The sequence below is a fragment of the Theropithecus gelada genome, chromosome 11, assembly GCF_003255815.1.
Source record: "Theropithecus gelada isolate Dixy chromosome 11, Tgel_1.0, whole genome shotgun sequence".
Lineage (NCBI taxonomy): Eukaryota > Metazoa > Chordata > Mammalia > Primates > Cercopithecidae > Theropithecus > Theropithecus gelada.
This window is the reverse complement of record NC_037679.1, coordinates 116,547,517-116,571,466: the sequence shown is the minus strand read 5'-3', so window position 1 is coordinate 116,571,466 and position 23,950 is coordinate 116,547,517. Positions and strand designations below refer to the sequence as shown.

The 23,950-nt window shown below is 35.7% G+C and overlaps 1 protein-coding gene across 6 annotated transcripts in view; it reads left to right on the top strand.

Annotated features, from left to right (window-relative positions):
• C2CD5 (C2 calcium dependent domain containing 5) overlaps positions 1-23,950 on the top strand; it is a 95,191-nt gene that overhangs the window by 3,013 nt on the left and 68,228 nt on the right. For 3 of the 6 annotated variants that reach the window (XM_025402744.1, XM_025402748.1, XM_025402745.1), the window contains exons 3-8: positions 6,708-6,794; positions 14,643-14,814; positions 16,827-16,922; positions 17,902-18,057; positions 18,909-19,107; positions 23,273-23,397. In XM_025402744.1, the coding sequence (XP_025258529.1) occupies positions 6,708-6,794; positions 14,643-14,814; positions 16,827-16,922; positions 17,902-18,057; positions 18,909-19,107; positions 23,273-23,397 (835 nt within the window). The remainder of the gene's footprint in view (positions 1-6,707; positions 6,795-14,642; positions 14,815-16,826; positions 16,923-17,901; positions 18,058-18,908; positions 19,108-23,272; positions 23,398-23,950) is intronic. The other 3 variants (XM_025402746.1, XM_025402747.1, XM_025402749.1) reach the window with 1 other exon arrangement.

Here is a 23,950-nt window from a genome sequence, read left to right as displayed (position 1 = left end):
AGACAGATAAATTTAAAGGTAAATAAGGTAAATAAATTTTAAATTTATTTAAAATTATTTAAATAAAAAGGTAAATAAATTATTAAATATATAGTTACAAATTGGGATGGGTGCCATGAAAGGGAACAATAGAAAGAGAACAACAGGGAACACCTACTTTAGGTTGAGTTATCAGGGGAGGCCCCTGAGAAAAGTGTTTGTCAAACCCAGGATCTGCTGGATGAGAAGGAGCCTGCCGCTGAGAGAGCATATTTGTGTGTGTAGGGGAGTGGGTGGACAGAAGGTAACCCAGATATCTCATGTCGAGATTTGGTGTGTTTTAGGAAGTGAAGGAAGATGCCTGTGGCTGGCACATAGTCAGTGAAGGGAAGAGTAGTATAAGATAAAGTTGGAGAGTTAATCAAAGAGCCAGTCTTGCAAGGACTAAGGCCATGATTAACAGTTTGAATTTTACCCTAAATTCATTGAAAAGCCCTTGTTAAGATGAGCACTACTGTTATATGGAGAATGGATTAAAGGGGAAAGAGTAGAAATCAGGCAGTTAGGAGTTTCTGTAATAGTTCAAATAACAGGTGATATGGGCCAAGGTGATGGATTTGATAATGCAGACAAGTGGATGAATTCCACGTGTATTTTGAAGATAGATTAAAAGATCACTCCTAGCTTTCTGAAGTATTGGGTTTTCTGAAACTCCATGGAGATGGTAAAGATTGAGGTGGATCATTTTCCATTTCAGCATGTTAGGTTTGTGATGTCTGTAGGGCCTTTAATTGGAGATGTTAAGGAAGTGACTTATGACTGTGGCATTCAAAAAAAAAAAGGTCTGAGTAAAAATGAGGACACGAGCCAGTGTTTCTCAAGTCCTATGAGACCCAGGACTCCCTTTAGATAGCCGGTATTTTACCCTTTCTATCCTGGCATGATATTTTTTAGTTAATATATCCTGTGTATTCTTACAATTAAAAACAAACCAGTACCATGGTCTAACTATGACAGAGAAATAGAAGTTGTTGTTGTTGTTATCATTATTATTTTTTTGAGACAGTCTTGCTCTTTCACCCAGACTGGAGTGCAGTGGTGTGATCTTGGCTCACTGCAACCTCCATCTCCTGGGTTCAAGTGATTCTCCTGTCTCAGCCTCCAGAGTAGCTGGGATTACAGGCGCTCGCCACCACGCCCTGCTAATTTTTGTATTTTTTAGTAGAGATGGGGTTTTGCCATGTTGGCCAGGCTGGTTTCAAACTCCTGACCTCAGATGATCCACCTGCCTGGGTCTCCCAAAGTGCTGGGATTACAAGTGTGAGCCACCGTGCCCGGCCTGTTGTTACTATGTTAATATGGAAGTACTTTTTCATGACCATAATAGAAAACATGAGGTAATCAGATGAATCAATGAATATTTATTCAGCCTTTGTATGTATTAGACACTACTGGATGCTGGGGCTATGGCAGTAAATTTAAAAGAACTTCAGTCATGGAACTTACATTTTAGTGGGAGAAGAGAGTTCATAAATAAGGTAATTAAGTAAAAGATATAGTATACTGGATCAATGAATATTTATTTGACCTTTGTATGTATTAGACACTGTACTGGATACTGGGTCTATAGCAATAAATTATAAAAACTTGAGTCATGGAACTTACATTTTAGTGGGAGGAGAGAGTTCACAAATAAGGTAAGTAAATAAAAGATATAGTATGCTGGATGTTGAGAAGTGCCCCATATGGAGAAAATAAAGCTGGGACACGGAATAGGCAGTGCAGCACCTATGTGAAAATCACGTGAATATAACTGCTTCTCAAACAGAGCGAGACAGTTGTGTAGTTTTGGCATCTCATCATTGCCATTGGTTATCTGATTTTTCAAAATAGTCAACTCGTGGGAAAAAGCAGGGTTGCCTCTTGATTTACATGATGGTTGTAGTTCTTGACAATTATGTACACTGAAACCCGATTGTAATACTTTTATCTGTAAAACTGAGGTTCTAGGTAGGTTTCTTTTTTTTCTCTTTTTTTTTTTTTTTTTGAGACAGAGCTTTGCTCTTGTTGCCCAGGTCGGAATGCAATGGCGCTGTCTCAGCTCACTGTAACCTCCGCCTCCCAGGTTCAAGCGATCTTCCTGCCTCAGCCTCCTGAGTAGCTAGGACTACCGGTACACCACCATGCCTGGCTAATTTTTTGTATTTTTGTAGAGGCAGGGTTTCACCATGTTGGACAGACTGGTCTTGAACACCTGACCTCAGGTGATCTACCCGTCTTGGCCTCCCAAAGTGCGGGGATTACAGGCATGGCCCACCGCACCCGGCCTTCTAGGTAGGTTTCTTACCCATGTGATTGTCTAGTGGGACATTTGAAAATCATGACATGGTAAAAGTCTTCATTGTTGGGAACTCACTTGCATTGAAGAATACCTAGCATTTCTGGCCCTTCTTCACTTAATGCAATTACTGTTTTCCACAAAAACACTGCTAGAAATTTCTAAAGCTTCTTTAGGAGTTGGTTCTGTCTTTTTTGCAAACCCGTGACTTAGGGGAAGGGAGAGAAACAGGATGAATCCTTGAAAAAACTTGTTATTAAGAGGTTTATTAGAGGAGGAGGACTAGGGGAAGGAAACTGAGATTGTGAGCCAGTGGGTGGGAGAAAAATGGGGAACATAATGTCTTAGAAGGCAAAAGAGGAAGTTTCTTTAAAGAGGAAGCTCAACTGTCAGATGTTACTGGGGTCAAGTAAGAAGACAGAAAAATTATTGGATTGGACAACATGGGGGTGTGACAAGAGGCATGATGAGGATGGAATCCCATCCTGTAGTGATTTAAAGAGAATTAAAGTACATGGGAAGTGAGGAAGTAGAAAGAGCATAAATAGGCAACTGTTTCAAGGTGTATGGCTATGAAGGGGGGAGGAAAAATAGTGTGGTATTTAAGAAGTAGTTTTAGTACTTAAAAAATAAATGAAAAGATACAGAAACTATTTGTGTGCTAATAGGAATAATCCCGTAGAAAGGGGAAAAATTAATGCAGGAAAAGGGGGATAATGAAGGATTACAATATGATAAAGGGAAAAATGCTTGATATAGACTACGTTCATAGAAGAGGGAGATAATGAAGTGTGGGCTAGTCATGAGAAACCTTTATCCTGGGCCTGGAGGATGGTAAAATTTCCAAAGGCAGAGAGAAAAAGGAAGAAAAAATTTTCAGGTGACTAGCACAAACTTGATAAAAGCAAAAGAAGAAATAGGGTATGTATCGATGTAATTGAATGTATTTCAGTTGAATGAATTTCATTCATATGTAATCGGAAGGAGGATTCTTGTTGAACAGAAGTGGGAAATAAATCTGGCTAGGAAAGGGGGATACAGATTATTGAATAGTCCAAAAATTAGGAGGAGAAGTCTGTACAGTTGAAGCTCTCTTAACAACTTCCATTAACTGACTCATTGCAATCCTCAGTGCTCTGCATTCCTTCCGTAAAGAGTGTTCATAAATACTCCTCTGGGTAAGACTACCCTAGTGTGCCTGGAGTTTCCCATCCGTTGGCTGATATACTTTACCAAGAGGCAGTTGTGTTTATTCCCAAATCTGCTTATGTCAACTGTATTTGTTACTATATTTTATTTAAAGCTTATATAAATCAGTGAATGTAAAGACATGGAAATGGTCACTAAAAATTGCTCTTGAATTAGGTGGAGAAAAGATTGTAAAAAATAGAGGATTAGTGAATGTAAAGACATGAAAATGGTCACTAAAAATTAGTCTTGAATTAGGTGGAGAAAAGATTGTAAAAAATAGAGTATTCTTTGTTCATGCTTTTTAAAGCATCCCAAACTGGAAATCAGAGATGAATGTGGCTTATGCAAAAAAGATGACTAAACAGTTGACTTTTACGCAAATAAGAAGTCTTAGCCTTGAATTAAAAGACAGGAATGAATGTTTGTTTATATGTTTTATCTTAAAATGTTTACAGTTTGTATTATTTTTAGTGATCATCTAATTTAACCAAGTTATTTGATTAACTGATCAAGTATTGGTCCTGGTTGCATTGATTGAGAGAATTTCCACTATATATGATGTCAGGAGTGTAGGAACCCAGCGAAGACCAAGTAATACTTAAAGATGATTAGTCTTGCAGGAATCTCTAGAGTAAGATGGGGTTCTGAATAAGGGAAGTATTAATGGAAATATATCTCAATATTAATGTGTGTTACCAATTGTTTGGCTAAACTGCATTGTCGTCTTGTGTTTTTCTAGGAACCTTTGAGGGAACAGGGAGAGGAAAATAAATATTTAATGAATATTTCCTACGTACATACATTTTGCTAGGTCTCTACATGCGTTATATCATGTAATGCTCACTTAACAATCCCACTTTTCAGAGGAAGAAGCCAATTTAAATAAGATTAATAACTTCCTCGAGGTAATTTAGCTAATGAGTAGGTAAAGAGAATGCTTTACTTTACTGGGGAAGATCTCCATTAAAATCCCTGATGTTCTTTAACAAAGTTATAAGGCATTCATTTAATTGCTGAGTAATAAAATGTCCTTTTAATTAAATAAGACTTAAGTGAACCGAGATTCTCCTGTGCTAGAGTGGAAATCATCCAATGTTGGCAAAATACACACTCCAGCCTTTTTCTTTTTGTTTCTTGTCCTTTATTTACTTGTTTGAGAGACTGGGTCTTGCTCTGTCACTCAGGCCTGAATGCAGCCGCCTTGAACTCCTGACTTCAAGCAGTCCTCTTGCTTTAGCTTCCTGAGTAGCTGGGACTGCAGGCACGTACCACCCTGCCTGGCTGATGCCTTTTCCTTTTTTCTAAAGTCTTTTTTGTTTGTTTAATGCAGTTTGTGGACTATCAGATCTTTATTTAGAATGAACAGTTGCACAACAACAAAAAGGCACAGTATAGCAAAACTGTTATAGTGGGACAAAACTGTAGAGTGCTTTAAATTTGTCACTTAAAAAATCATGTGCTACTTTTGGCAGTTGAGCCAAAACCCTTAAGTATATTTGGCTTTTGAATGATTTTGAATGTTTTTATAAATCCTAACAGTATTTTACTTCATATAAAGCAACTTTAGATAAATTAGACAGTATTTCCATCATGCCTTGAATATTGAAATGGAATGAAAATTAAATTAGTAATTAAGCAAGAACCTCTATTCTCCCTAAGTTTTTCCTTATTAAGTTTCATTTCTTTATTGTTGTGATTTTAAAAATTATGCAAGTAATACTTGAATGCTCCCCATTAAAAAAGATTCAAACGCTCAAATGTAACTTGAAAACCCCTTACTTTCTTCTTACAACACTGTACTCTATTCCCTACACCCGATCAGTCCCTTCTACAGAGATAATTGCTGTCAGTTCTTTGGTTTATGTTAATATTTTCTTCATCCCCTTAAAAAAATACTTGTATATCTATATTGCATTTTTAGAAACAAATATAATCCTACTTTATATATTCTGCTACTTGTTTTTTCAGTTATTGTGTAATTAATATCTTCTCATGACAGTATGTGTAATCGACTCCATTCTTTATAGGGGCACATGATTTATTCAGTCACTTTCCTGCTGAATGACTATATTTTTGGTGGGGGTGGGGCTTATGTGAAAGTACTTCTGTAGGTTAAAATTCCTGGAAGCAAATCTAGGATTCTGCAATTTGAATGAACATAAAGTTATTGCCATTTGAATATTAATTTTTGATGTTTTTGAATTTTAAAATAATGCATTTAAAATAGGTAGTATCATGCATGGTTCAAAATTCAAAAGGTACAAAATGAGTCAGCTTCTCCCTCCCAGCCTTTCCTCTGCTCTTTCTAGTGACCACTGTTACTATTTCTTGTATATACTTCTAGAAATAATGTGCACATATATAGACATATACTTATATAAATTCTGTCCTTTTTTTTTTTTTTTGCTGAAGAATGCCATATATCTGCAGTAGAAAGGTATATCTTGGAAGTTATTCCTTATCAGTGCATGGAGAACTGCTTTATTCTATTTAGTGCTACATTGTGTTGCTTTACCATAAATTTAGTTAGTTCCATATTATTAGATATTTAGCTTGTTTCCAAGCTTTTGCTACACTAATGCTGCTGATATATGCCATTGTGTACCTCTGTGGGATAAATTCTAAGAAATAGAATTGCTAGCTTAAAAGGGATTTAAGGCATTTAAAATTTTGGTATATGTTGTCAAGTTGTTCTCTGTAGAGATTTTTCTACACTCCTACCAGCAAAGTATGACAGTACCTCACGAATTCTGTGTTCAAACCTTTTGATCTTTGCCAGCCTGATAAGTAAAAATATTTTAGTTTGTATTTCTCTTAGTGTGAATGAGGTTGATCATCTTTTGATGTGGTTAAAGACAGCTGTATTTCCATTTCTGTGACTTGTCTGATCATATCCTTTGCCTATTTTTTCTACTGGGTTGTTGATCTTTTATTGCTCTGTACGTGCTCTTTAGAAATGGGGGAAGTTAGTTCTTTGTGATGTGTGGAGCTGGTCAAGCAGAACAGTGGGTAATCCCTTGTTGTGGGTATAGTCTACAAGCTTACCTGGATCCATCTGTACTTTCTTCCCTTTGTCTCAGAGGATAATAGTCTTTTGTCCCCTTTATGGTTAATACTTCTATTGGTTGGCTGACATTAACATTTACTTTTATTCACATTTTTGATATTTATATGTGAATAATTTCTTATTCATTTTTAGGTAAAATTTGGTAATACCACCTTTAAAACAGATGTGTACCTTAAGTCACTCAACCCTCAGTGGAACTCGGAGTGGTTTAAATTTGAGGTAAGTTTTTAAATGTCAACATTTTTTAGTGTATTTTTTTGAGGTGAATCTTTTCCCTCAGGAATAATGAGAACCTTTTATTTCAGGCATAGTAGTATTTCTACATCATAAAAATATTTTCTTTTCTGCTTACCTAGGAATATTGAGTATAAAAATGTTATATTACATTTAAGAAAATATAGTATATGATAACACATGAACAAAAGAAGTCCTCAAATGTATTATATTATTATTATTATTGTAGTTTTCTCTAAATTTTAGCATATACCAAAAATTACTTAAGAATAATATATGGATTAAAATAAATTTTTAAAAATTGTAGTACTATATATTGTGAATATTGCCATTTAAATCATTTGTAAGTGTATAGTTTGGTGGCATTAATTACATTCACAGTGTTTTGCTACCATCACCACTATTTCTAGAACTTTTTCTTTACCCTAAATGGAAATTGTGTACCCACTAACCAATAACTTCCCATTCCCTCCTCTCCCTAGACTCTGGTAACCTCTAATCTACTTTCTGTTTCTTTGAATTTGCTTATGCTAGATATTTCATATAAATGGAATCATATAATACTTGTCCTGTTGTATCTGCTTTCTTTTACTCAGCATAATGTTTTCAGGGTTCATCCACACTGTAACATGTATCAGAATTTTATTCCTTCTTAGGGCTGAATAATATCCCATCGTATATGTATGCCACATTTTATTTTCTAATTGAGTTATTTTTGTTGTTGAGTTGTAAAAGTTCTTTATATATTCTTAATATTAACTTATTATCAGATATATAACTTGCAAATATTTTCACTCATTCAGTAGGTTGTCTTTTTACTTTCTTGATAATTTTCTTTGATGCACAGAAGTTTTTAATTTTGATGAAGTCCAATATATTTATTTTTGTTTTGGTGTGAAATGAAAGAATCTGTTGTCAACTCTAAGGTCATGAAGATTACCCCTATGGTTTTTGTAAGAGTTTTATGGTTTTAGTTTTTATGTATAGGTCATGGATTCATTTGGAGTTACTTTTTATAATGGTGTGAGGTAAGAGGCCAGCTTCATTCCTTTTTTTTTAAAGACAGAGTCTTACTCTGTTGCCCAGGCTGGAGTGTAGTGGCATGATCTTGGCTCACTGCAACCTCCGCCTGCTAGGTTCGGGTGATTCTTCTGCCTCAGCCTCCCTAGTAGCTGGAATTACAGGCATGTGCCATCATGCCTGGCTAATTTTTTTGTATTTTTAGTAGAGATGGCGTTTCACCCTTTTGGCCCGGCTGGTCTCGAACTCCTGACCTCAAGTGATCTACCTGCCTTGGCCTCCCAAAGTACTAGGATTACAGGTGTTAGCCACTACGCCTGGCCCCAACTTCATTCATGTATGTCAAAATTCATACATGTAGAAATTCAGTTGTTTGGGCACATTTGTTGAAGAGACTCTTCTTTCCCCATTGATTGGTAGTCCACACAGAGACAGGAGGTGGTTATGTTCAAATGGCTCATGGCCTGGTGATCTGAGGGGATTTCTCCAAAAGGGGAGCCTCCCATCTCCTCACCCAGGTCTCTTTTCATTCCTCCCATCTTCCCACTTGTGCTTCCTTCCTTGAGACACTTGAATGTAGAGGTCCCTATCACTCATGTTCTCCTCTTGTGCTCTTCTTAGGAAGTCCATTGTGTTACTGTTAGAATGTCTGTTTTATGTTGCACCCAGCCACCTCCCTGCAGTTTCTGCCCTCTTTCTCTCTATATCTGTTTATTTTTTCATGCATTGATTTGGTCTGTCGGCATGCCCCAATCTTCCAAGAGATTATAGGGACTTTACTAGGCTTTGGGATCAACAAGGTGACATACAAAAGGAGATACAATTCTCACTTACAGACTGCTTATTATAGCCCAGGCACTGGTGAAGTGCTTTACATGTGTTAACCTCATTCAATTCTCACAATGCCATGAAGGCACCTTTATTTATTTATTTATTTTTGAGATGGAGTCTTACCCTGTCACCCAGGCTGGAGTGCAGTGGTGTGATCTCGGCTCACTGCAAGCTCTGCCTTCCGGATTCACGCCATTCTCCTGCCTCAGCCTCCCGAGTAGCTGGGACTACAGGCACCCACCACCACGCCCGGCTAAGTTTTTGTGTTTTTTAGTAGAGACAGGGTTTCACTGTGCTAGCCAGGATGGTCTCGATCCCCTGACCTCGTGATCCACCTGCCTCGGCCCCCCAAAGCGCTGGGTTTACAGGTGTGAGCCACCACGCCCAGCTGGCACCTTTTATTTTAAGATGACTCGGAATTCCAACCCAGAGCTAGCTAAGTGGTAGAGTAAGGATTCAAACCGAAGTCGGCCTGACTCCAAAGCTATTACCAGATCACCACACCTCCATCTTACATTCTCCCTTTCTACCCACTCCCCTTCCCAAATTAAACATCCTTGTCAGTTATTGTTCCCTGTGCCAGCAGTGTTTTCCTTGCTTTTTAAATTCTTCTTCACTACTATATCCTCAACCCCCAGAAGAGCATGTAATAGGCTCTCAGTAAATATTTGCTACACATATTGCCCATTTCTCTGATAACCACTTCCTTCACCTCTCAGCTGCAAGAGAAATTTTCTTCTTTGGAATTTTCTTTGGACTACTTAAGAACCTTGTGAGGACCAGTTTGGTTTTTCCTCCCCTGCTATTTCATGCCAGCCCTTATATTGGGCAGCACTGTGGCTGCTGTGCCTTTTCTGAGGCCTCTTTCATAACCATTATGGAGCCTGGGTAAAGTTTAGCTCTTGCAGGGTAAGGTGTCATTCTTCAGTGAAAGAGAACAAGGGAAGAAAAGTATTGGGTTGCTTGAAAGACGCTTTGATCATGCATGAGTTTGAACTGCCAAACTCATACCTGAAGATGGAAGAAATAACACTAGGATGTTTAGGCACTGCTTTGCTTATGGTTTATATTAGGACCGTGATCTTTCTTTTAGTGTTGGAAGGCACATTCAGTAGTGGTTGGGATACTGCGTAGCAGCCCTCTATTGGAAAAGCTTAAAGGTCTGGATTAAGAGAAAACACATTCTATTTCTGGTGCCTGCTAATTTGCAGATGACCTCAGACAGCCTTACCATTTGGAGCCTCTGTTTTTTTCAAATGTGAATCCTTTCCAGAGTAGTATAGAGGTGGCTATGAAGCATGTTGTATGTTAATATGAGTTGCACTAGTCAAAAAAAGGAGACTTTTGTGTATGTGTATGTGTGTGTGTGTGTGTGTATATATATTTTTGTTTTGTTTTTGTTTTTGAGATGGAATTTCCCGCTTGTTGCCCAGGCTGGAGGGCAGTGGTGCGATCTTGGCTCACTGCAACCTCTGCCTCCTGGGTTCAAGCGATTCTCCTTCCTCAGCCTCTCGAGTAGCTGGAATTAACACTCATGCGCCACCACATCCTGCTAATTTTGTATTTTTAGTAGAGACGGGGTTTCTCCATGTTGGTCAGGCTGTTCTCAAACTCACGACCTCAGGTGATCCACCCGCCTCGACCTCCCAAAGTGCTGGGATTACGGTCGTGAGCCACTGTGCGCGGCCCAGGAATAATATTTTTAAATCACTCAGCATTTTGGATAGGCATTCGGTGTTTGGCAGAAAGTGGGTTTGAATATTAGCATTTTGGGGTATATCTTCTGTTCTTTCGTTAATGTATAGTTTAGTTAGTCTGAGTGGCGTAGGTGTGCTAAAAAAATAGAACTGCAGTTTGAAAAGATTTTGTTACCAAACTTAATCTCAGTTTGTATAAGAAAGGTGTACCTCATCTGTAGACTCAGAGCATTTATGGACAGTGACAGCTTTTATTTATTATCTCTGTGGAATATAACTGTATTTCTCAAAATTACTACCTCATCAGAGTAGCTTGGCTGTGTCTCAGTCTTTTACCAAAAGGACTCAGTTATAGAAACTGTTATTCTTAACCTCCCAGTAGCTTTCACCGAAAGGTTTTCAAGCAGATGGATCTCTCTAAGGAAGATAATTCCTGGTTTCTGTAAACTCCTCCTCTTTTAAACTGGACTTCCATGTTATCTGCTAGAACATTGAACTGGAGGTCAGTAAATTTTTTAGGACTTTACGTTTGAGGCGAGTTAAAAAAAATCAGTTGGACATAGATGTGAGGATTTATTTCTGGACTCTCAATTCCATTCCATTGGTCTATATGTCTGTCTTTATACTATTACCATACTGTTTTGATTACTATAGCTTTGTAGTGAGTTTTGAAATCCGGAAGTGAGAGTCCTACAAGTTTGTATTTTTAGTTGATATTTTCATCATGAAATATTTTGATTCTCTTCTCATTTTCTTTTATGTTATGTACAGATTTTTCTTTTAGCTGTTTCTAAAATGCCACTATGTATTTTGAAAGACCCGTTGCACATGTATTCAGTCTATTGTGACATTTTAAACTACATTATTAAAGGTGTGGAATATATGAGTCAAAAAATAATTAGAGTACCTTCCTTGTATGATTTCAGATGGAATTAGAATTACAGAGTCTATCTTCATTACCCAAGCAAAACACTGGAATGTTTATATAGTTTATTTTGATGGCCTTTCCCCCAACTATAACCTAGAAATTGTTAAAAACAAATAGTTTTAATTACATTGTTATTGAAATGGTGGGAGAAGGCAAGCTTCATATGTCGGAGTAATTTTCATGATACTAGGAAATATCAAAAAAGTGATATTTCATTTTAATGATGATGGTAATAAACTGATATTTTTTAAAGCTAATGAGTACTCAAGCAGCTTACTTAACAATATGAAAAATAATATATTTATTTTCTGAAATAAGGGATTTACCAGGCAGTTCCCTTAAAATTTAGTAAGTTAGTGGCTGGGTGCAATAGCTTACGCCTAATCTCGGCACTTTGGGAAGCCGAGGCAGGTGGATCACCTGAGATCCAGAGTTCAAGTCCAACCTGGGCAACATGGTGAAACCCCGTCTCTACTAAAATACAAAAATTAGCCAGGTGTGGTGGTGCGCATCTGTAATCCCAGCTATGTGGGAGGCCGAGGCCTGAGAATCGGTTGAACCTGGGAGGCAGAGGTTGCAGTGAGTCAAGATCACACCATTGCACTCCAGCCTGGGTGACAGAGTGAGACTCCATCTTTAAAAAAAAAAAGACATTTAGTAAGTTATTGTTTTGACTAGTCTTCCTGAATAATGTATATACTGTGAAAAATGTATTTAAAACTTTGTGTTTATAGTTAACATTGATTATGTAGTACTTTTTAAACCCTTTTTAAGACCCTGTTTATCAGTTGTTAATTGCATTCAGTTATATATATATATATATTCAGTTGTATAGATATATACACACACAGTTGTGTATATATAGTTTATATATATACACAGTTGTGTATGTATATATATACAGTGTAGATATACAGTTGTGTATATACAGTTGTATATACATATACATATGTGTAGTTGTATTATACAGTTATATATACGCAACTATATATACAACTGTGTATATATGTACAGTTATATATATATACACAACTATATATACACAACTGTGTTTATACAGTGTATATATATACAGTTGTGTGGAGAGAGAGAGAGAGATATATATATATATATATATAGCACTCAAATAAATGTCTTAAGCAAAATAGATGTTTTTATCTTACATGAAAGGAATGTTGTACCAGGCAGTGTAAGGGTAGTATGGTTGCTCCACGCAGTCATTTCGGACTCCATTATCTATACATAGCCTGTGGCTTCTCTTAAAATGATTCAAGGTCCTTTTGGCTCCAGTTTAGCACCTGGAGTTTCAGTGAGCACATGAGTATTCCAGGCGGGCAGAAGGAGCTAGAGTGAAGGGGAGTCCAGGAGGAGGAGCTGATGAGTTAACATAACACTTTCAGATGAGCAAGCCTTCTTTAACAAGTTTGCACCTTCCCTACCAAACTCTATGTAATGATTTATGCTTGTATCACATTTAGTTGCAAGGGAGGCTAAGAAATGCAGTATTTTAGCAGTGCATATTGCTAATTTAAACATTTAAAACATCTCTCAGAAAGTCCTAATTTATAATATTTTGGGATTCCAGAGAGGCTCTATTTACTCTACTAAATATTCTTAATTACTTCATTATAATTAATTCTTGAATTTCCCTATTCATATTAGTCATATTATTAGCTATCTATGTATATATCACAAGCTATATTTAGTCACTTAGTCGTTAGTTTAGCGCCCCCTAATGTCAGGGAAGGGATACCTTAGTGTACCATGAGAAAAAATGATAATACTCAGGGGTGAATGTACAGGTGGTTAAATAAGTATATACAGAGAGTATTTTTAATGGAGTTAGAAATGGGGAGAAATGTCTTGGAGTAATGATTAATGGTTTGTTTTATGATTCTTTCTCTTTTATTAAATGTATACATAACAGAATAGTACTGGGGAGAATGCCATTGGATGACAGATGATTCGGAATGGGTTGGGATTCAAAATGATCATTTTATTTTAACATTTCATTATGGAAAATTTCAAGCATGCATAAAGGTAGATTAGTATATTGAACCTCACCCACCTTTAACAGCTGTCTACATTTTACTGTTCTTGTTTTTTCTTTTTAACTCCCGCCCACCCCAGTTTTCCTTCTAGGGGGGATATTTTAAGGCAAATTTGAGATGTTGTATGATTTCATCTATAAATTCCAAATTATATACCTCTTATCCATTATCACACTAATGATATCAGTAATTCCTTAATGTGTTTTAATTCTTAAAATAATCTTCAGAGGCTGGATTATTAGCTTAACATGAACAAGAAATTAAACAGGGGATAGCGAAAGGCATAATGTTTCATATCCAAGTTTAAAAAACCAACCAAAGTATACGGGTTGTAGAGTTATCACTTGACCAAAGCATATGTAAGAGTGATACAGAGATTGTGGCCAACCACAGACTCAGTCTTAATAGTACGGTATGTCTGGTGTAAAGAAGAGCATCCATAGACTGCATTTTAAAAGTGTGATTTTCTTATTATAGAAAATAGTCCTTTTGCATTCTGTCCCAGTCTTAATACTGTCTATAATATGTTCCCTTCTGGCCACTATATTGGATGAAGGGGGCTGGCAAATTAGATAATGGCCTGATATCCAGACGGTGGCAGCCAAAATAGTGAACGTGTCTTCCATGAGGGAGAAATCGTTTTGCACTGTTCTCCATTGTAAATCCCTCCGTTGGGCACAGTGTTTGGCATATGATAATAACTCGATAATGACTAAATAAAAGGGGAAAGGGTAGACGTTTATATCATGAACTTAATTTGTGAACTTACTTAATTTGTGAATTTGTTACACATAATGTTAGTTATGTGTAACTACACATAACTTACACATAATGTTAGTTTCTTACACATAATGTTTCTTACACATAATGTTAGTTTTCCTTATGGTTTTGTTCTCTGAAATCACCCTTAGAAATTGTGGTGTCATTGTACTCAATTAGCATTCTTCTCTCTATAGATACTACATGAACTCTAATATGACGTTCCTTAGGCACTTTTGCTGTATATCGTAGGCAAAGTTGTAAAACACAGAATGATATGTACAAAAATTGAGATATAACTTTTTTTGTTGTTAGTCATCCCACTCTTGTGCTGAGAGATAAACTTTTTTTCTTTAGAAAGATGAGATATTGTGTAGGAAAAGGAGCTATAACTTTTTGTGTGTTAATTCTTTTCTCTACTTTGGTGCTTAGAAATCTGTAAGATTTTATTTGCAGATGGTCATCCTTTTCGTTTGATATAGGTGTACATTTGTGGTAATTAAGATTTAAAAACTATGTGAGATTTAATTTTAAGGTATGCTTTTAGGTGGATGATGAAGACTTACAGGATGAACCTTTACAGATCACAGTTCTTGACCATGATACTTACAGTGCAAATGATGCCATTGGTAAAGTGTACATTGATATTGATCCTTTACTGTATAGTGAAGCTGCAACAGTCATCTCAGGATGGTTTCCAATTTATGACACCATACATGGTAAGGAATAATAAGAAAGTATTAAAAATAACAATCTTAATCTTTTTTACTTGTCTTTAAAGACATTTGTGCCATATTTGGTGGTTTAAAATAAGTATCTTTAGGCTAGGTGCGGTGGCTCTTGCCTGTAATCCCAGCACTTTGGGAGGCCGAGGCGGGTGGATCACCCGAGGTCGGGAGTTTGAGATCAGCCTGGCCAACATGGAGAAACCTCGTCTCTACTAAAAATACAAAATTAGCTGGGCGTGGTGGCGCATGCCTGTAATCCCAGCTACTTGGGAGGCTGAGGCAGGAGAATCGCTTGAACCCAGGAGGCGGAGGTTGCGATGAGCCGAGATCACGTTCTGTGCAACAAGAGTGAGACAGTTTAAAAAAAAAAACAACAAACCATATATACATATATATGTGTGTGTGTGTGTGTGTATATCTCTTAAGATGATGCCTTTTTAAAAATAAACAAATAATAGTAAATTATTGTTAGTAAAATTGTTGCTTCTCAACATAATTTGAGATAATGCTTGCTAAATTTGTACAGTATGGTAAGTAAATGCATGATTTAAAACTGATCTGTGTTGATACTGTGTTTCTAAAACACATTTTCAAACTGATTAATACTGATTTTTGTGCTTACAAATTATTTAAAAGTTTTTTGTTGCCTGAAGCAGGACCTTCTGGGCAGTTGGGATTACAGGCACATGCCGTGACACTTGGCTGATTTTTAAATTTTTTTGTAGAGACACGGTTTTGCCATATTGGCTAGGCTGGCCTTAACTCCAGAGCTCAGGTCTGCCTCAGCTTCCCAGAGTGTTGAGATTTGCTTTCTTAATATTTTAGTAGGTAAATTATTGAGTCAGTTTTCTTAGGTCTTCCACCATAAGTATGAATTTGACATGAAGTCAGGACAGTCAAATGAAAATATTTAGTAAATGTTTAGAGATAAGAGCTGGTCATTCTTATTTATCAGAGCATGTTTTGAAAACCCATATTCTTGGAAATTTTTATTTACTTAATTTTTTTCTCGCTATGTTTTCCAGGCTGGTCTCAAACCCCTGAGCCCAAGCTGTCCTCCTGCCTTGCTTCCTGTTACAGGCATGAGCCACTACTCTTAGCTTGGAATTTTTTAGTTAGCTTACTTTAACTTATATTCATTGAAATGAATAAAACTTCTTTTGTTTTAAATCAGATTCTTGCATTACTTCTTAAGAATATATAATCTGGGATCATAAAGATCTGAATTTTAATCCTGGATCTGCCACTTAACAGCTATTGACACTATGTTAATTCCTTCATTTTTATTAAATATTAATTTCTTCCTTTGTAAAACGAGGATGATGCTACCTTATTGGGTTAATGTGACCACTCTGAGATACTACCTGTAAAGCATTTAGTACATCCTCTTTCACTGCTCAGCAAATGTTGTCACCATAATCATTACATCATCATCAATTCAAATGGGACTCCTTTCTAATTGGTCTTGGGTCAAAGTGGAAACTTGTGGTGAAAATGAAAATTACTCATTTTCTAATGCATACATGTTGTGCTTCAGAAAATATACAGAAACTACTGAGAATGAAAATAATTAGGAAACAAAGCTGCCATTACTATCATGATCAACACATTACAGATGCACCTTGATTTGTGATGGGGTTATATCCCGATAAATTCATCCTAAGTTGAAAATGCATTTAATATATCTAATCAACTAAACATTGTAGCTTAGCCTAGCCTATCTCAAATGTGCACAGACCACTTATATTAGCCAACAGTTGGACAGAATCAACTAAAACAAAGACTACTTTTTAAATAAAGTATTGAACATCTCATGTAATTCATTGAATTCTGGACTGAAAGTGAAAAACAGAATGGTTTTGCACCTTGGTAAAGTTCAAAAAATTGTACGTTAAATCATTGTATTTTAAAATCATTATTTAGCATTAATTTGCTTCATTATTTAATTGTACATTACTTTCTTAAGGTATAAACTTGATTTTCTTTTTAAATATAATTTATAGGTATCCGTGGAGAAATCAATGTAGTTGTCAAAGTAGACCTCTTCAATGATTTAAATCGATTTAGGCAGTCATCATGTGGAGTCAAATTCTTTTGCAGTAAGTAAACACATTCTGTTACTCAACAGGAAATGTAATAACTGTTAAATATGAGAAATCAAGTTAGCATTTCAGAAGGCAAGTAGAAAGGGTATGATACTTGGTTTTAATGCCAAAGAGAAAATTGTTAATTTTCTAGAATAGTTACAGTAGTTCTGATTTGAGTATAAATGGTATCTAGTTTTTGAACATTTATAGAAAGTTTTATTAGAAAAATCCAGTGACATTTTACTGTAGTATAGGACACTGAAAGAAAGGAGCAGAACACGACGGCTAAGCACTGTGGTGCTGTCCCAAAATACACAGGCTTCTATGGTTATTGGTCTAGGGAACTCCATGAAATATATGGGTCTGAAATGGGCAGATCTTGGTGACTCACAGCCAGCCTGCAATAGTAGGATTGAAATCCCTAACTAGCTGACTTAGCTTCAGTGCACTAATGTTTATTTTAAGAGGCTAATTTGGTACAGATGTATTCAGGTTCTCTCCTTTTTGAATCTGAACTTGACTCCTCAGGTTATGTCAGAAAGGTAGTGGTTTGATTTTTGAAACTGTGCTATGTGGTGTACAGAAGTGCTTTCACAAAGGGCTTTGAATAATTGAAGATTTAAAAAAATTCATTATCTGCTTTCTACCTATTTATGTAATAATTAGCTAGCTGACCTAAATTTTGATTTTTTAAAGTTTGTATTGAATTCTGTTTAAGGTCATCTATAGCTGTTTTCCAGTTTATACAAATACAATTTATATTTACTTTGCTTACATGAGAAAGGTGAGAGGCTCCATGAAAGAAAATAAGTATTTCTAAAAATGAAATAGATCTTAGAAGACTGATTGGAAGTATTATTATAATTACATTGAGAATATTACAGTAAAAGATGTTCTTATGTATCTAAAGCTCAGAAAACTGAGATGAACAGTTTTTAAAAACTGAGTTTTACCTTTTGATAAACAGAAGCATAATAATTTGTTTTAACAGCAACATCTATTCCAAAGTGCTATAGAGCTGTGATAATTCATGGATTTGTAGAAGAACTTGTGGTCAATGAAGACCCAGAATATCAGTGGATTGATCGAATTCGCACACCAAGGGCATCAAATGAGGCCAGACAGAGACTCATTTCGTTAATGTCAGGTATTTTAAAAAAATAACTTTATTACTGACTGATTTAATACTCTTAAATTTTTCACTTTCCTTTGACATGCTACCTCAACTTTTACAATGAAGGGTATGAATTAGCAGTGACTGAATGCCTTCCCCGACCCAGCCTTCCTGAACACACTGGCATTGCCTTCTTTTAACAAGTGGAAATGCAAATCAGAAGCTTGTAGTAAAAGGAAATTGTGTTGATGAGGTAGTGTAGTGGAAAGAGCACTGAACAAGGGGGGTTCAGGAAGGAACCCTGAATGGGAACCTGGATTCCAGTTTTCCTCCCTCTACCATTTATTTGTCAGAGCTTAAGCAAATCACCTTCTTCTGTCTCTCATACTTTCTGTTCAAATGTTGCCTTTTCACAGTTCTTCCCTGGGTAGTGTAGTTCCCTCTACCCATTTGACCACTTTCCCTGCCACTCTGACCTCCTTCCCTTTTTAAATTTTTCTTTGAAAAACTTGTTTACTATTTTATTTAAAGTTTATATTTATATTAAGAGTTATATATGTATATGCATGAATATATATGCATACATATGTTTCACACAAAGTATCAATGTTCTATTTATATAGTAAATATGTATATTTGTTTTTGTTCTATATATTTGTGCTGTATAAGTATATATTATATTTTATAATTATGCTATATTGTAATAGAATTATGTTCTCTATTCTGTAGAAGCTAAACCAGATTATCGTTTAAGTTTCCTTCAAGTTCTGAAAATCTGTGATTTTCTTGGACTCTTTTTTTTTTTTTTTTTTACCACTACCATATCCAGTCTTATAGTATGTAATGTAAAGAGAAGCAAGAATGAGATTTCCTACTCTTTGTAGGTGAACTGCAGAGGAAGATTGGCTTGAAAGTACTTGAAATGAGAGGAAATGCAGTTGTGGGGTACTTACAGTGTTTCGATCTGGAGGGCGAATCTGGGTTAGTGGTGAGAGCCATAGGAACGGCGTGTACTCTGGATAAATTAAGTAGCCCAGCAGCATTCCTTCCTGCATGTAATTCCCCATCCAAAGAAATGAAGGAGTAAGTATGAATCAATGAAATTGTTCTTGCTAAGATTTTTATCTTTTATCTATGCTTTTTCATTTGATTTGAAACATTTTAGTAGGGTGGTTCAACATTTTCTCTGTGATGATTTTTATTGGCAATGACTGTCAAAATTTAAAACTTAAAAATATTTAAATATTCCTAATATTTTATTTATACCATCTTATTTATTTGTATTTTTATTTTTTGAGACAGGGTCTTGCTCTGTTGCTCAGGCTGGAGTTCAGTGGCACAGTCTTGGCTCACTGCAGCCTTGACCTTCCAAGCTCAGGTGATCCTCCCACCTCAGCCTCCTGAGTAGCTGGGACTACAAGGGCACGCCTGCATGCCCAGCTAATTTTTGTATTTTTAGTAGAGATGGGATTTTGCCATGTTGCCCAGGCTGGTCTCAAACTCCTGATCTACCTGTCTTGAACTCCCAAAATGCTGGGATTTACAGGTGTGAGCCACTGTGCCCAACCTATACCATCTTACTATGAAACAAATTAAGTAATATAAAATTAAACATTCCAGATATTTAGACACTGCATATATGAAGCATAAAATGAATATTCATGCATTCTGTGGCATTTTATTTTCTGAGGAATGCTTAAAACCCTCTACCAGATAATCCAATTATACTTATTAATGGCCACATAGTATATAAAGCAGGAAAAATTGATTTGTGCGGAAGTCTTAAACTCAAATGTCTAGAGGCCAGGGAATTTATATGAATAAACTAACCGAGTGTAATTAAATAGAGTATACTACTGCCTGCAAAGCCAAGGTTGGCAAACTTTTTTGGGAAAGGCCAATATTTTAGGGTCTGCCCATATGATCTCTTGTCTTTATTTACAAAAAAGGGAGTTTGCTGATCCCTAATCTAAAGAAATTTAGAGTCATACATTTTAGAAAATCTATGTGTGATCCTGCAAAACACATTTGTTGACTTGATTTGGCCTGTGTGTGTCATCACTGTGTCAGAGGCAGAGATTTTCAGCATGATGATAGTGGTGACTGTCAATACAGAATGTTTGGAACAAGATTTTTCTGTCATAATGATTAGGGGGCTAGGTCCTGTTGGGGACTAGAGAGACTGACTGTTCTGCAAAGCAAGGGACAACCCTATACAATGAAGATTTGTTCCATCCTAAATGCCTTTAGAACTTCGGTTGAAGATCACTCATCTAGAGATTCTTCTAAGTCAGGGGTTGGCAAACTTTGTCTGTGAATGACAAAATGTACAGGTAAATAATTCAGTTTTTGCCGATGTTGCTTCATATCTGCCATTGTAGCACAAAGGCAAACATAAACAGTATGCAAATGAATACAGTGTGACTGTGTTCAAATAAAACTTACTTACAAAACAGATGGCAGGACACATTCGGCCTGCAGTCTGTAGTTTGCGGACTCCTGTCCTAGATAATCAGGGAGTCAGAGTTGTATAGTCAGGAAACCTAAAATGTTCCGCAGTTCAGCAGTAGTCAGGAGGGGTTGAATAGAAAGGTATCGTAGTATGAAAAAACATGTTTTTTCACAATCTTTTTTAAAATGAAATTTTCATCTTAAGTGCATTCTTTTTGTTTAGGCATTTTGTTTCTGCTGGCTATTAGTCATTTGGGTTGAATTTTATTCATAAAAGGAAGCACAGTGTTACATACTGCATAATTTTATTTGGAAACACATTGGCAAATGAAATAATTGTTTTAAATAAATTGAAGAATGAATTTGCTTTATATTCCATTTGAAATATCTCCTAGAAAGATAAGAATTGCCAGCTGCCAGCAGTAGAGTCAGATTGCAGGTTTAGCTTTTTGAGGGATTCAGATTGTTTTTCCCTCTCTCTGTAGCAAATTTAAGTAAATATTTAGTAGCAAATTAAAGTGAAAGTTTAAGCCAATTTAAGTAAGTTACTTAGTTGAAAGAGAATGAGAAAGCTATATTACCTGTTGCTTTCTTAGAGATAAGGATAGCAGGGGTATATGTTTTGCATGCATTCAGGAAGAGTTCTATTAGCGTAAATCTTCTGGGATTGTATGTGTCTTCTCCTTTTCTAATCTTGTTGTAGCCTCATGATGAACTTAAGTTCCTTCCTTAGGATTTTCTGAAAGGCATCTTACTAATAAAGTCAAGTTATTTTGAAAAAACCCTCAATACTCAGGCTGTTTTATTTCAACTAGCTTCATTGTATTTTTGATAATGAAGCAATTTGGGTTCTATTTCAAAGCCTATTTTATGATTCAGCTGATTATAACTATTCTGGTATTTAATTATCATGTAATATTGTTGATTCTAGACAGAAATTTGATAAAAGGTTGTCTAGATTATGTTATTGACTGACTGGAAAGGAATATTAATATTATAAATACCACAGGTTATTATTATGAGACATCCTTTCATGCAGAGACACTGATCGAATCAGAAAACTCCAAGAATACATGATGGTGATGTTCCAGTGCATTTGAATTTTAATTTGATGCCATAATTTGAACATTTTACACTGTTCATTTTAGTTTTTCATTTTATTTTACCTATATTAATGGTGTGTTCTACTTCCTAAATTTGTTTTTTTCTTTTAGATGTTTAGTGTCATGCACACTATAAATCCCTTTGGTGTTTTCCAGCTTAACTCTCTTGACGATAGAAAGTGCTTTTAAGTATGAGTTATTGCTTCTTTACTTAAGAAAAGTGCTGAGAGACAAATTCTCCTGTGTATAGTACTGATTATAATAAATATAGCTTTGTTTATTTTTAAGTCTTGGATTTTTAAATTCTTTTTGAGAATTCTTACACTTTTTCTCACTTCAGCAGAGAAATAAAAACAAAAACAAAACCTTACTCATTTTTTTGTGTAAAAGTAGATCACCAATGAATTGTTTGATTTTTATCCATTGTAGTAAATATCTCTTAATTTCTATTAGCAACAAACGTAGAAACATTTCCGCTATTGTAAAATCAGTAATATTTTCTGAAAGTAGTCTGTAGACCTTAGGAAGGACTATTATGATCAATTAGTGATAGCTCATGTTTGAACCTTGACAAATTGTGAATTGGGGATTGTTCTTGGGCAGTCAGTAATATAGCAATGGAAAAGAAAAAAAGGTCAGGTAAAGTTGGGCTCTTGGCCTGCCTTTAAAGTGGGGATGATAGTTTTTCAGAGTGTACTCACTTATGATTCATATGGTTCTGTTTCCCTCATTGTGTGTAAGCAAAGGCATTGCACAATGAAATAATTGCTGATATTAAATTCAGGATTCTTATTTATGTAATATACCTTTTTACAACATTCAATGTAATCCTTTTAGCCAAATTTTTTCTTAAAAATTTAAAATGTTATATATCAATGTATTCTCGTATAACTGCTCTAAGTATACACACACATAGATATGGTTTATTATAGGATGTAAGTTGATATCTTAGAAAATTTTGATTTGGAATATAGTTTATATAATATATTCTGTATGAGAGCCAAAGTTATTGACATTGTTTTATGAAGGTGTCTTTAAAAGCAAGGTCCCCTTGTTTTGCTTCCAGTGTAACCTGATTTTAAGCTATATATTTGGTGTATAGAAATACTGGAATATGTTTATCTGCATATATGCGTTCAGTTCACTCATTTCTCTTTATGCCGTCATCTCTCATATTCTTAAGTACCCCTATCTTAGTAACCTGGACAGTTATTTAACTTTCTTTATAGAAAATATAATTAATTATATCAGCAATTCATATCTCAGTTTCAAAGGTAATGTAAGAACTTCATATTTGATTTTTTACTTTTATGGGTGTCCCTCCCCATAAATAGTGCATAGTGAGTTCTGTTGTGATGAAAATAATAACAAATATGTTAAGGAAACTTAAAATACAGATCTTAGTCTTCTTCTCACTTAATTTCATTGACTATTCTGCTTGCCATTTTCTTATTCACAATTAATAAATTAATCGCAATTAATTTATTAATCGGATACTTTAAAACTATGACTGTATCCTAACAAATTAATATTGAGCTATTTTTCAATTTCAACTTGTTTTTTGCATGCTAGGGATTAAAAAAAATAAGTTCTCTTCCCTAACTAAAGCTCCTTTGAAATTATTTTAACATAACTCTGCAATCTGTTGTATGTATTGTTTTCTTTTCTTCCACTTTGACCGCAAATTCCCTCAGGTCTCCGCTGGTTCATCCTCCAAGCCATGGATGCCGCTCGACTCACAACAGCCCAATTCACACTGCTACTGGCTCACGACTTACTCAGAACTTCTCTGTGTCTGTTCCCACTCTCATCTATACTGGTACGAGACTGCTCAGACTCCAGAGCTGGGGAGATGCAGGCCACGGGCAGAGTGGCTGCAGAGGCAGGCAGGCAGGTAGTGTAGGCAGGTACCACAAGTCTTTGCTTCATCCTTTTCTTACTCGAAGTCCAGCTGCAGTGAGGAACTTCTGTATTTAGCTGCCACAGAGTCTCTAACTATATGGAAGTGAAGGTATTTTTCCAGCTTCCAAAGTCTCTTCCACAGATCCTCAAATAATGCTATTTTGTGTATGTGTACTGTGAGTTTTGAGGCGAATCCTCCCATACATATTTTATAATTATTTCTTCATTTGCTTAAAAATAAAATTGATGATTAGATTCTAAATGAAGTAGCTGCCAAAGCTTCCAATTTGCTTATTTTCTTTATATACAAAACCTATTACAGTAGGTTCTGTTTCATTCTGTGGAAGAGAGCTATTGGAGAACAGGTAAGCAACTATTCTGCATTAAAGGCAATGTTTCTGTGTAGCTGTATTCATTTTTCTCTCTGCTGTGTTTTTAGCTGTGGCACTCTTGCTGCTATAGGATAAGGA